Source organism: Rhipicephalus sanguineus, chromosome 11 (genome assembly GCF_013339695.2).
Source record: "Rhipicephalus sanguineus isolate Rsan-2018 chromosome 11, BIME_Rsan_1.4, whole genome shotgun sequence".
NCBI lineage: Eukaryota > Metazoa > Arthropoda > Arachnida > Ixodida > Ixodidae > Rhipicephalus > Rhipicephalus sanguineus.
Window position 1 is genome coordinate 43,498,222 of NC_051186.1, and position 15,013 is coordinate 43,513,234.

The 15,013-nt window shown below is 46.4% G+C and overlaps 1 protein-coding gene across 1 annotated transcript in view; it reads right to left on the reverse strand.

The window, feature by feature from the left end:
- Nucleotides 1-1,804: 1,804 nt before the first annotated feature.
- The window catches only part of LOC119374853 (forkhead box protein N3-like), a 64,275-nt gene continuing 51,066 nt past the window's right edge, over nt 1,805-15,013 (reverse strand). Inside the window, 1 exon segment of the mRNA XM_049411116.1 lies at nt 1,805-11,007. Coding sequence (XP_049267073.1) covers nt 10,576-11,007 — 432 coding nt within the window. The 3' untranslated portion in view covers nt 1,805-10,575.

Consider the following 15,013-nt stretch of genomic DNA (forward strand, 5'->3'; position numbering starts at 1 on the left):
TACATATTGGTGTTTCGATATTCCGCAACCTTAAAGGGAGCGACAACTGCCCAGAACATGAAATGAGATGACTGCACTGATGGAAAGATTGTCCGTCGCATTGACTCAAACCAACCCAGTTTATCTCGTGAGAGGCGGTCACGTGACCATTGATTGGTGTATGCGTTCGATTACTTTTCTGTTAGTACTGAAATATTGTTCATTTCTTTATATTAAAAGATATTACTCCATAAAAATGTACATATAGGCCTGCGTTAGTTGTGTGCAACAAAGTGGCGCTGCCTTCGCTTGGCGTAATGATCCCATGCCGCGAAAAGCCATCCATGACACAGGCGCAGGCAACCTTGGTCGCAGGCGCGCACAACGCTGTACAAATACCGAGAAGTTGTATAAAGCCACATCATCTCATTGTAACAGCTCGCTATTTTCAAAAATGGCTGGAAAGCTCAAAATAAAGGTGGTTAAGCATAGCTACAGTAACTCCTGCGAAAGCAGAACGACGACAGCTTTCACAAGGGCTAGCGGCATTGCTATCAATTCTCAGCGTTGCTGGAGCAAGCCTTCATGCGTGTTTGGAGCCTTTCAGATCGAAAAATACTGCCTATAACATAACTACGTGCGTTTAGGATAAACCACTGCAGCTACAAACGCTACGAAGGGTAAGCTTCCTGTCGCGCCACAAAAAGCTGGGTCGAGAAAAATCAGTTGTCGGTTTCTTTAATGTCCATGGAAGCTCTGCTGGTGCTGCCCACATTCATACAACTGAGTAGTGCAAATATATTCAGTATTCTCTACTGTGTTAAAGGAATGCTGGAAATGTGAAACATAAGCAGCATATACTGAAGACATGAAAGGGGACTTGGGTGCTGCGTACGTATGACATTGTGCAGTGTTTTAGAGCGCAGCACTTAGGCACCTGTTCCTGTGCTGAGCAGTGTCGCCGTTACCGTCGGTGGCGTAATCATGAAAACGTAACCGATAGACATGAAAAAATAAAATGAGAAAAAAAAAATACCCAGGATCGAATGGAACTTGAACCCGGGCACTTCTGTGGCGCAGTAGAGTATTCTACCACAGAGCCATGCTGGTGCTTGAAACTCATTTGCAAAAAGACCCTATACAGGCGTCATGTCGGGTAAGGAATCGCGTTAACCTATGTAATATAGTGTGGTAGAAGACTAAAATAACAACCAGTCATCACACAACGCTAATTGCGCAATGAGTGTGTAGTTTAATTCTTCCCACCCACTGCAAGGTGTTCAGCCATAATTCTTCGTCATCAGCCGCATGCAGCATCAACAAAGTGCACATAATACTTTACAGATATGTAGCGGGTATCTGCAGAAAGACGAATAATGGCGTAGTGGGTGCTGTCCTATTTCACAAAAATTATGATTTATGGCGTAGTCGATACCTTACGGAAAGCCAAAACTTTAAACTGCAGTTGGCCTTGCCCCAACACAAAGCTGCACTCGGTATTCGCATTGGGCAGTATCATAATTTTTTCAATATGGCTTCATGAAGTCCAGAATAAATCGAACTGTGCACATTACCTGCAGCAATGTCACATGACAAAATGTGCAATTTTCCTCTTTTTAACGAACGACAGTCTGTAGCAACAGCTTTGTTAATGATTGATCACTAGTGTTTATGATACACCGCACATTAAACTGAAATTTTAGTTTCACATTTGTCTGTGTACATTTCTTCCGAGTGTGGATATTGTTTATAATATCTAAGTCCTTAACGGCAATACGAGCTGAATGGAAGCTCAGACGAAAAAGGAGCGGAACGTCGCACACCGTTTTACACATCTCTATTTATTGAAATACATTCTTCATTTCAAACAGTTAAAAAAAAAAAACAAAGAAAGTAAGAAAGAAGGTGTCCAGTTTTCTTTTTTTTCTATCTAAAATATGCAGCAGACAAAAATTTCCATGAGCTGTGGTTTGGCAATGGTATTGGCATCGACACGAAAGGACTGCCCTACGGAATTCCGGAGAGACTTAACACTCAGTTTAGAAAAAATGTGCATATCGTAACGTTATTCTTCTCTTTCTCTTTGTCTCCAACAACAGTATAGACGTCATATTTACACAGATCCGAAAAGAAAACACACGCATGCACTCATGCACTCACACATACACACAACACTGGCACGGTTACTCTCGCAAAAAGTGTGCTTGTCCCGGCTATCGTCATCTTTCGAATTCCTTGAATCCCTATACACACATGCCTTGTCTTTCAAGAGCTTCCAAAAACCATATTTTCGCACGAAAGAAGAATGCCAGTGGTCTATCTGGAGTTGCTTATACTCGCTTTTTGTTGTTGCTACTTAAAGGGACACTAAAGAGAAGATCTTTCTCATATTAGCAAGTTGCTCTTTCACAATATCAAAAGCGCCGCGCTTGCCGCATGAAAACGCTTGGCAAGAGAGAAAACAGCACAAAAAGAACATGCGGGTGGTGACACCACATTAAAGTCCCCACACCAATCGTGTCTTGGATTTAGATGGCATCTACTAAAGCGTGCGTGGGTCGTAATCGGTAAGTGCAGTACATTATCCTCTGAGGAGGTCACAGACTTGAAATACCAAGACTTAGGAAACTTTGTTGAGCCAATGTGGCCAAAATACGAAAAAAAAAAAAGCTCGAAGATTTCAGCGCGAAATTTAAAAATTAAACTTTGACCTTGCTTTCCTCTTCTATGAATAAACAACCTGTGAAGGTCAGATTAATGACAGTATACATTTCAGAGTATGATTTACCAGCCTCAAAACCCGCAAGTTTTTGGAGACAGGATTGCTGCATTATGGCTGCAAAGGACTTGCATCACAGTACTTCAACGTGGGTCCTTTCGTAGCACTCTTCTATGATTGGGAGGACGCCATTTTTTTCCCCTCACATGTAACAAACGGTGAGACTTTTTATTTTCCGCAGAAGAATTGTTCCACAATCAGTTTTGAGCAAGCCATAAATGAGAGCAGTGCGAGATGCCAGCCTGCACTACGCAACGTAACTTCACAAACCTTCATGACCTAGTAGCTGCACAGATGTTGTGAACTGACCGAAATTAAAAGTGGCTACGTGTAGTCGTGTTATTTGGCACGGAGCATTTCACCTTTTTCTTTTTAAATGGCAGAACTGTATGGATTCGCGAGACGTGGGCACAACATCTCAGGGTTTTCAACTAGCTTCTCCAGAACGAACAGTGGCATTCATCACAGGAAAGGTAGCATGCATGTTCCGTTCGGATTGCAAAAGAAAAAGAACAAATGAAAGTTGGAAAGAGGTAAGAAAGACTGAAGTGAGTCGTCTCTGCAACATCACGAAGTGACAATACAGTTGACTAAAAGAGAAAAACACTGCTTTCGTGCATCTGCCAGCCTCATTCCAGGTGAGGCCAAAGTTAAGAAAAACAAATTACCTCGTCACGAGGCATCACTGAACCTTGTGTGAGGCTTGTTTGTATGATCTCCCACTTTTTTTCAGAAGTGCAGCGAGCGACCACTGGAAGTTTGTGGTCCGTGCTTGAAGTAACCGGCTAGGACTGTAAGTGTCTTGCTAAAAAATGTGCATTTTGTGCAAGCGTGCCAAGCTTCTGCCCTAGTCTCACGTCAAATGAAGTGACTGCACCCTTGATCGGCCACACAAAAGGTCTTTCAGCCAATTGCTTTTTATCCAGTGCAAGCAAGTATCAACTTTAGTTTCAGAAGAATCGTATACTGCGAATGCAAACGGCCATTCTGACACGCTAAATTCGAGCCAGGCTTGTACAATGTACAAGTTCCAGTAGCTCAATTCTACGGTTTTCTTATCCTATACTGTTCATGATCACACCTAGGCTATCTGTGATAACATAGGAGGAGTGCTGCACAGATTACCGACAAAAAGCGATAAGGGAATAGCAGAGGAATAGAATCATTCCTTGTCGCTGAATAAGCAGGAACACTCGTCCCATGTACAACTCTTCATATTGGCTGATGATAGTAGACATATTTTTGAAATTGCAAGTTGGTTTAAGTGCAGAAATTTGCCGGAAACTTTGAGAAACGTTTACAGGAGCCAGCATTCAATTGGGTGACATGGGTTAAAGACTCGAAACAAATGGTACTTCTGCGCAATGTGGCCGATCAAGTTTATAAACCTCCATGTACGTCGGTCTTTCCTAATAACCGTGCGGTGCATCACACGAACAAATGTACTTTTATAATACGTGTGCTGTGGTGTATCTGTTAAGGAAACATGGGGTAACCAGAACCACAGTAGAAGACACATATTTCTTAGGGGAAGAAGCTTGCAAGATGCAAACGACGAGATAAAGTAGCAACAACACATGCCTGTTGGTCTGGTGACGGCAGCGGATATCTATCGGCAAGACACCGCAATGTCAAGACAGATAAAGGCGTTGCTCATCGGATCGACTGGGTGTGCACCATTGCTACTTTATGGGGTCGAATGCACCTCACAAGCAAGCCAAGAAGTGTCCCCATCTGAAGAGTATATGTCTTACACCATGGCCGCAACAGAGAAGCAACTAGACATGTCGGACGAACACAGATGCATGGGTTGCCAAACATTATCACCTAAAGCAGTGATGTGAACGCACGTAATCACATTATCTGCTAGGGTGACTAGCCAGTAAAGCGTACCAGTCACCTTCCGTAGCGGCCGTGCCAACATGTGGAAGTTCGCCACAAAAGTTTGTGGTCCGTGAAGTGAATCGAGCATAGAATGCAACAGTCGCCATTTCCCATCCTCGACAGCTATCGGCACCAAACCCGGGAACAAATGTGACAACTGTTTCTCGCAGCTACATAGCGCGTTCCGACGTCGTCCAAATCTTTCACTCACACGCAAACATTCTGATAGAGAGAAAAGAAACAACGAGCAAATCAGAATGTCAACATCGGGAGTTTGTTGCATCAGGCACGACACTCAAAACAGATCACCGAGCCAACGAAATACACACAAACGAGGCTGTTAACGAGGTCCTACGCAATTAAAAGCGAATATATTAACAAGCAGCTCGGCGAGCCTGCTCCCGTTAGTCTCAAAAGGTTTCGGTAAATGTACACTTTCGTTAGTGATGATTGCTTTGTTGATTATTGCTAAGACCCACAGGGGAACGTGCAGCAAGTAAAAGCACACGGAGAGGCTGCCAGACAAACCACAGTCCAAAGGGAAACACGCGCGACAAAACTCACAAAGGAAGCATCAACATCTTTCTTCGCGCTCATGTTTCCAGCAACGTTACCGGCCTAGCTGGCGAAGGTCTACGCACCGCCAACAGTTCCGAGCGAGAGGAAGAAAAAAGAAGTCTTTGCATAGGATAGACTCTCCGCTTGCCTGACATACATAGCCAGACAAATCACCATTTCTACAGGTTAGGAACAAATGTACACACGCGTTGCGGCAAAAAAAATCTGCCAAACCCCGCGCGCGCGCGCTAGCGCCCACGCGGCAGGAGCATTTGCTTTTTCTCTCCACGGGGTTCAAAAACTGCAAGCGTTCAACAATCCGTCAACGCAAACACACGCGCACTCACACTGATGCAACATTAGAGGGCTTGAGCACGGCGATGACGTAGTGGCATAGACTTACGTCAAGATACTGGGAATCTTGGGAAGCGGCGGCGCTTGCGGCGAAATCTGGCGGTGCGGCAGGGAACTGACCGTTGCAAGCTTGCAGCATTTTTGCATTGCACAAACGCCCCAAACTTTGAAGATTGAAAACTGCAAAGGTTTAAGGTAACTACGCTGCCTTCCCAGCAAGCTTATATCTGCAGATCGGTAGTACACAGATAGTCGCTGTATTAGAAGTACCGCGCACTCTGGTTCGACGCAGCACCGAAGGAAGTCGCCGAAGCACCGCTTCTTATGTTCACGCTTTCTGTTGTATGTCCACGGTAGTACGCATCCTCCATGCTCCAGCTCCAATCAAACACTCAAAGCGACAGAAAGAGAAAAAAATAAACTCGTTCACCTAGTGGTAATAATGTTTCTGTACAGATGGTGTTCGTGTTATTACTACTGTCGTCTACAATTGCTCCAGCTCCTATAGACTAAACCACGCCGGGGTTGACGCTTTTGGCACAGAATAGCTCCTTCCTCGTTTGCAACAACTCGAAGACCCTCCTCCTCCTCACAGGCGTGTAGCCAACAAGATCGCGCCCTCCGCAGCAAAAACTCCCAAGACGCGAGCCCGCCGTCCAAGACCCAACAAGACGCTCTTACTGCGGGCAATAGACCCGGTGAACTCTTTCCGATATAGCTCCCGCAAAGAAACGACGCTAGACTTTTTGGCGAAAGAACACAGCGCACATAATACTGCGTGCAACCACAGGCTTGAGCACAGTGACGCGACAACTTCTCTTCGTATAGATGCATCATCGTTGCAAAACCAAATCGCCACGGGAACATCCGCACCGACACTCTGTCCCGCCCCCCGGAACAACACTGGGAGCGCTCAGGAACGTCACTGATAATGCGACGAGAAGTAAGCACACACTGGCAAAAAAAGAAAGTCCCGCGCTGCACTCGCACACACAAAATGCAGAAGCTTCGAAGAGTGCGATGGCCAGACGACGTGGAGTGCTTCTTCGTGCGCTGTTTTGGCATCGAGGTGCAGTGGATGACCCGAGCTTTGTGAGCCGAGATTCCCGCGCTGTCTCTGCGGTGTTGACGAAGGCAGCCATTTGAATGGGTCGTCTTGCACGGGATGTCGATGTGAAGTTGACACGATGTTGTTTGGACGCCCAAGCGAAGCACTCCACAAGGTAGGCCACCTTAATATTTGTACGGTCGATTCAGACAAGGCAGAAAAGCCGGGCCATTTTGACACAAAGGTATACGACAAACGCTGGCCGACATCGAATTAAGGCTGTCCCGTGCGTCGTGAACGTGATATTTTTTTGTTGATGATGACGATTTCTATTTCGACGAAGAAAAAAGGTGCACTCGCAAAAGAGAAGCTTAGAAAAGATGCACGTGCGTGAACATATGTGCAAAGTTTTCCGCCACATGTCTAGTCGTCCGTCACACAATGTGCCACTGATGCCACCGAAAAAAAAAAAGAAAAAAAGAAAAACTAAGACGAAGATGCACACAAAGTTCTATCCCCTACAAGGCAGGGGCTGCCGTTAAAAGCGCAAGAATGCACCCATCTCGGGACACCTTCGTAACAGTCACACAAGTGACAAAAAAAAAAAGGGAAAGAAAATCTTCCCTGGCAACACGCTGTGCAGAGATGCGCGCTCAACGTATGGCAGCCCACAGCACAAAAACACAACAAAGCTCACTCAAGCAAATGACAGTTATACAGAACTGCAGTGCCAGATGCTGCAACAGAATTAAGCCAGTCAGTCACTCTTCCGATTACAAGAACTGAATTAAAGAAAGAAAAAGGACTGCTAAGAGCACTGGAGCATTAGTCGTGGTATGTCATGGTTTCTACAAATCGGGCAGGTAGGGACATGCACTCACTCTCAAGAACATTTTTCCTTCTGTGTGAAACGTTCACTGCAACGCAGCGTTGCAGGTCAGGAGGAGGCATTTATTTGTAACATTTAGGTTATGTAGATCTATTTGTGTACGTGTGTATGTATGTATATATGTATATTACATGTATATAATAATAATGTATATACTACAGCATCTGCAACTATTCATAGTGCAGCAAGCAATCCTCTGCATATCGTATATTACAGCTTCCTTCGTCCCACACGTTATTACTTCTGCATGGCAATGGCGTACACATCCGGCGCCCGTTTCCTTCTCAGTATGTACAACGCTTGCGAGGCAATTTAATGAGCATTTGCCTAGATTCACTCGTTCCAATTCTCAACGCAAGGGAGATTATGAGGCCAATGGGAATGGAAAACGAACGATTGAAATTTCTGTGGCTAACCTCCTCGCACGCGATTTCACTTTCACAACGGAGGGTCACAACAGAAAAGATATGATCACTGTTAATCGTAGTCAACGCTTCCCGAAGATTGATTGATGGATTAGCAAGGCCGCTTCGCCACTAAGTGATCCAGTGCCTCGCTGGTCCAGGAACAGCCCGACGCACAGGCTGCTGCCACGTAAACCTAAAGCTCATAACTCTCCAGAGGAGAACAACCTGCTCCCCCTTTTTTTTTGTTGCACTCAGAACATCGCGTGCGCGACCGCGCATTATTGCCTTTTAAGAATTTTTCGCCTCGCTTTGAGCTCAAGCAAAGGCGTAAAAAACCATGGACCTTTTAAATCAAAGGCCATTGCAAGTAGAGGTGAGGGAAGGTCGGAGATGCTGCAAAGGGGGTTGCATGCCTTGCAAACACGCGTCTTGCATCGTTTTATCATAGAGTAGTCTTTTGCGGAGGCGTGTTGTGGAAAACGGTCGTAAGAGACGGGAGAACTGAAATATCTCGTTACAAATTAAAACGAGAGGCCACTTTCGATGGAGCAGAGCAAATGGAGCAGACAACTACGTCCAATGTAACAAGCCCAGCCAGCGAAAGTCCCGTCGGAAGAGGGACCGACGAGCCAGAAAAGAAAGAGAAGACGCGGTACGTACGACACCTCCCTACGCCACCACGGATCATAAACGAAGTGCTGGGAAAATCCCCGATGATTACTACAAACAGACGAGTTAAGAAGAAAAACGACGTTCCTCAGAACATCCTCGCAGTAGACAGGAAAGAATAAGTAAGACTGTCAGAAATCTGCGCGACTATAACACAATAAACGACCGACAAGAGCCCGGAAGACGGAAATAAAAGTGGTGGCACAACAATGAAAGCACGACAGTAAGCCACAGAGGCCAAACAATAAACAGAAACGGGAAGCACAATAAAAGTAAGTGCAAAGCTGTTCGTTGGATCCATCATCTCTGTTCGGGTCTTCATCTGCAAGCGCGGCAGCCCAACGTGCGAAGTTGTGCCGCTGTTGGTTCCACCCAGCTAATGCTGCTTCGCTGCATCTCAACTGCGCGAAAAAGCATGCCTAAGCTGAAAAACGAGTACAGCAGACATTTGGCCACCACATCCGCAGGAGTAAAAAAAAAAAAAAGGGAACTATCCCACTCAAAATTACACCTGTTTAGGTACACCTGATTTATGCCCTTAAATATGCAAAAAGGTGTACTTCCTTATATTAAGCCCCTAAGGGCGTATTTGTCGAGAGACTACTGACCATTATAATTGTGTGAATTTCCTGAATCGAATGCCCTACAGTTGGATGTAATAGACACTCCACACTTTCCAAAGTGTTCCTTAGGGCAAATGAGTGGGTTTTGAGGAACGGATATGGAGAGAATGGCAATGACAATTGTTATGATGTTAGGCTTTTGTCAAGCGGCGATAACTGTCCTGCTTGCACAAATTTTTTTCTTCCTTTTAAAGTTACACGCGAGACATTTTCTTATCTAAAGACATGCACATTGAGGTGCGAAGATACCTTGAATCAATCTGTGGACATAGTCCCTATCTGTCGGTGTAGCTTCAAATGTTGAAAGCGAGTCCCCTTGGGACGTTTCCGGCAAGCGCAGTCCGAGCAAGTATCTGTTGCGACCTCGACAGGATATGCAGATGATGTACTTTTCCCTTCCCTCTTCTGCTTTTTTTGTTTCTAATGGAAGAACAGAAGAGAGAAGATGATTAGAAAAAGAAAAGTGCTACATAGTGAAGTGTCAACGCTGGTACCTTTTCATGGGTGTAGAACGCAAAAGAATGAATTCACGAGAGTAAGACATACAAGCAGAGTTGAGCTGGCAATCCGCAACTAGAGAAGCTGCTACTTGCGAAAAGTCACCGTAAGACTGAGGGTTCTAAAACAAAAACACACCACAGCACAGAACGCAAAACATGCCACCAATGCTGAAACGGGTCATGCTCCAGTGTCCGAAAATCCACGAGTGACCAGTGCATTGTGCCGGCATGGAGAAAGGAAGAAGAGACAAGTGAAAGAGAAGTGCAAAGAGAAATCTTAGCCCAGTCAACCGTTCACTAGTAAAAACAAGTATGCGGGTGCCGAACTGAACTAAACAACCCCTGTCTTGCTTCGTACTTCGTATATCTATTGCTCGAGTGCCCACTACTACAGCCTCGACATATTTTCGTTGTGCAGTCGAATCCTTCCAACTGAGCCGACAAGCGTTACAAATTGACATTTACTTTCCTTCAACATGTGACGCCTTCGCAGTCTGTCATGACCTTGGCAAGAAAGAAGCCAATCGATAATTAAGGAGTTGCTCTCGGTGAAATGCCATGCGCGCAGCTTCGTTAAGGAATGCACGTTAGAAACACCCGTGCTTCGAATGCCAACGAGAAAAAAAAAATGACGGCTAAAATCATTGCGCAAGGAGAAGAACAACAACAAGCCAACAATCGTGGCACATCCTGGTTGCCGAAAGGCAACCTTGTCGTCCGAGAATAACACATAACACTGTCTCGGGGGAAATTCGCTCTGCCACCACCGTTTCACAACGATAAAATAAAAAAACAGCTAAATCCTCTCTCCCCTTCTCTGCTCTGGATGGTGAACGGCACCAATGTCTTCAACATCCGGGGTTCGTTTCGCTTGGCCCCGGGCTCTCACCGCCGTTCCCGCACGCCCCCGACCAGAGAATTCTTGCTTTGCAGCATCAGTTGCTGCTGGCTGGTTGCCACCTTTGCCAGGTTGAGAAGCGCGTGGGCCGCGCCTTCTGCCATGTCTTCGACGTCCCTGCTGCTATTGCTGTTCATTGCGGATGAAGAGGAAGCGGTGAAAGCCGTGGTGGAGCTGCTGCTGCTCCGGCTGCGCGCGGAAGCCACGCTCGCCTGACGTTTCGACTTGCGCGGGAGAGCCGCAGCCGCTGCCAGTGCAGCCCTCCGCTTGCGCGGAGGCACCGATGACAGCGGGAGACGGCCGAGTCCTCCTCCACCGCTGCCGGAACCGACGCTGCCGTTGCTGTTCTCCTCCTGGAGATTGTCGTCGTGCTCTGCAGGCTCCTTCTTTATCGACACAGGCACCGTGGTTCGAGCCGACTGCAAGCATGAACAAAACACGAAATGCAAAAAACAAACATTATCTCTCATTGTGATTGAGCATATTGTAGTCTAGGTGGTGCTGGGAGAAGGTAAACTTGGAGCAAAAAGGCAACATTCGATTCCGCCCAGCAGGATTTGGATTGAGCTGATAGGCAGACGGCAAATGTTCGAAGGAATGAACTATGAAAACTGGGCAAAGACCACAAACAATACGACGGGTTCCAACTAATCTTATTAAGAATAAAAGCTCTTCAAGCACGGTCGGGACGCAAGTTCGCAGTGAGCATCCTTCAAAAATATATGCGCACTACTAAAACCTACATCACAACAGACAAACAAGGTAATTTTTTGAGGTAACGTTCTTAGCTACCCTGCTTCTGTATCCAACATCATTTTTCGCCTGGCAAAAGCCTCCTCCCACTATGCTAGATCACTTTAACTTTCAAGTTAAAGTGAGCTAGCTTGCCAGTCTACCGCAGTGGGACCGCCTTACCATGCCGTTGAAGGGGTCATAAACCACCACTTGGCCTTGATGAAAAAACATGTCCTGTGGCTAGCAGACACTGCTATGAACAGCTCAGCCAAATCATGCGCAGCAAGAAGATTTTAGAAGCGGAGCGCGAAGTTGCCATTTTCTCAGACACACCCTTTCCATACGGAGGCCCGTTCTCACTCGGTTCAAAGCTGCCAGCATCTGCGGTTTGGCATCACAGCGCAGATAGCATGCTATTAGCAAATAGCCGGCATAAACAAAGAGTGACGTTTGGATCAGATTCGCTTCTTGCCACAGAGTGCTGCCACATGCCACCACAGTGCTCCCTATGGTCTACTAAAATTACATAGTAACCTCAATGAAAAAACTCTGCCCAAAAAACACGAGGACTAGAAGAAAACACAACAGACGAGCACAGAGCACTCTAAGCGTTGCAAGTGCAGTCTTAATCTTAATCAGACGAAATTTTTGGCATGATACGGGTACAGATTAGAGAGGGAGATCCTCGAAGCCTTTTACATTGCGTGCGCAGGAGGCATGTGCATTAGCTGCGCGTCAGTGGCACTTGAAGAAAAAGAGATTGCCCTTATGTCGTGATAGAACCTTGGTACATCGTGATGGTGACATCGGTTTCCCTTTTCCATGTACAGTAGAATCCCGCTGTTACGTTCCTCAATGCTGCATTTCCCCAGCTGTTATGTCGTTTTCCCCCAATCCCGGCATAGCTCTCATAGGATCCAACATACTGGGAACCCCGCTGTTACGTCGCAACTGCAGGACCGTTCCTGTATAATACGCCGCCAACTGCGCTCCGAGATGGCCGAGCGACCACAGAAGAGAGCGGCCATGTTGACTTTTCATGCAGCTTGGCCTGGCTTGACCATACGATTAGCCGCAGAAGTGGGACAAGCGACCCGCATAACGTACTTTCGGTTGCTGCGAACAAAAGCATAGCCTTCGAGATTCCTATTGCAAACATGGCATGTATGAGGTAATTGATTTTAAACTAGGTTTTAGCACTCGTGAAGGTAAAGCCTTCGAGACTGACTTTTGTTTCCGCCGTCGCATTAGCGTGGACTCATCATTACAGTAAAACCTCGTTAATTCGGATCTCAAGGGAGTGAAAAAAATGTCCGAATTATCCGAATGTCAAATTAACGAATGCATAACAAAAACGCACATTTTCAATTCCTTTATCGCATACCTTTATTTTGAGAAGTAGTCCATGATGCTCGTTTGTTTTTTTGTGGACAGCTGGGCGGCAAGGGCTAGATTGCGGGCATTTGACAAACCCTCTAGTGCAAGAGTATTGCTTGGGACATAGTAACAAAACTCCTCTAGAATGACGAGAGCATCTGCGGCTTTTTTTGCGGTACGACGCACCGGGCGTAGTTCATCGCACAGGTCTTCATCGGACGCCTTATCCGTCTCACCGAGGGCAGCCCTGATGATCTCGTCATCATTCAAGTGACCGGCGACGACAACGCCGTCATGAATTGTAACGTAATCTGCAAGCTCCACTTCGGAGGGAAGCAGGCCAAGGAACACCATATCGTCGGAGGCCTTGTTTCTTTGTTATCGACACTGCCGATACGCCGATATGTCACAACGCACCGAAGAGGGAGAAAAAAAGCACAACCGACGCCTGCAGGTCCGCACGCTATTCGTCTGAGGCCTTGTTTCTTTGTTATCCATTCTCCGCCGAAGACAGGATGATGCGTGCTCCAAAACGCCACCTTGCGTCCCCTTTCGTAAGTGTTCGAAAAAAATGTGGTTTTCCTTGGCCTCCGCGATCAGCATCGACAGCGCACCTTTGCTGCTCGAGCCCATCTCGGAGACCATAAGTTTGCACATCTGTGGCAAAGAAAATGCAACGTGATAAATATGGCCTCCGAGACACAGTTTCAGTTTCAGTTTCGCCATCTTTGGCTTGCCTCCAGTCCGAATTAACCAGTGCGCATACAATTTCGCGTCGAATTAGCGAATGTTTGTTGCCATAGGGCTATGAACATTTTTGAAGGGTGGGTGTGGGAATGACGAATTATCCGAATTTCCGAATTAACGAGGGCCGAATAAACGAGATTCTACTGTATTTGTCGGAGGATACGCGGTTCGCGGTCAGCGTCGTCGCGCCGGCCGTGTTGCGTGTGCTTTCTTTCTTCACGCCTACAACTGTTGGTGCCAAAAGAATCGCATACTTTGATTACATTGCTGTGGATGCCCGTTCTCAGCTCCGCTGTTCTATCCGTCGGCAGGATCGTGGCTAAGTGCGCCAACGCATGCACCAGTAATGAAGCTTAGGAGTTGGTGGAGCAGGGGTCATTTTCTTCGACGATCGCTTTCGGGGGTACATTCACATTTGTGAGGGATTCGACCGTCTACAACGAGCCACAGTGGTCCAACACTATGCGAACAGTGCTACATTATCGCTCGAAGACATATCTGATGGCAATCTTCCGAAGGTATCGCCAAAAGTGACCGCTTGCCAGGCGTCGGCCGTGGTGGCACTAGATTTATTAAAAGGATATGACACTGCAGCCACTCTAAAACTTTTCGTGCTGCTCACACACCAGGCAACATTGCATGGTTTTTTGAAGCGTAAGCATCGAAATGAAATTCTGTACCACTAAATATTAGGGGTGTTCGAATATTCGAAATTTCGAATATTTTTCGAATAGTGTTTGCTATTCGATTCGATTCGCACTGAAATTTTACTATTCGAACTATTCGAACTTCCCGAAGACAAATGCAGTCGACGTCCGGTTGAAAGTGACCCCTTCAGATTTTCAATACGCTTCGCCTCATTACACTCTCGCATTGCGGCAAAGCTGCCTTTCAAGCTCCGTTACGGTCGAACTTAGCCAAGAGACAGTCAACGTCCGTTTGGAATTGGTCCCTAGATTTTCAATATGCTTCACCTCATCACACTCCCGTATTGCGGCAAAGCTGCCTTTCAAGCTCCGCTACGGTCGCAAATGTATTAACTCAAGAAAACGCTGGTTCCAATATGGAGATGAAACAGGGGCGTAGCCAGAAATTTTTTTCGGGGGGGGTTCAACCATACTTTATGTATGTTCGTGCGTGCGTTTGTATGTGTGCGTGCTATATACGCAAGCAAAACTGAAAAATTTTGGGGGGGGTTTGAACCCCCCAACCACCCCCCCCTTGGCTACGCCCCTGAGATGAAAGATGTGGCAGAATTGGGGGCTCAATTAATGCTGTTTTGGACCTGAAATTTGGGCAGGAAGTCCGAAAAATCGGACGCCGAAGCTTTTTAGCATCCAAAATTTCAGATGTTCTTATATATCGACGTCTACGAGACAGATTTGGAACTCCGGACTTGAAGGGAGCACACCCTTGTCCGCCACATCAGTTGGCCTTCCACAGCAGTTGAAAGAGGAGGAGAGGCTGAGAAAATGGCATCTCTGCCTATCACGTGTAAAGTGTTGTCGGCAACACTTTGGTTGCACCAAACCATGTACATAAATACAATTTGGCCTCTACATTGCC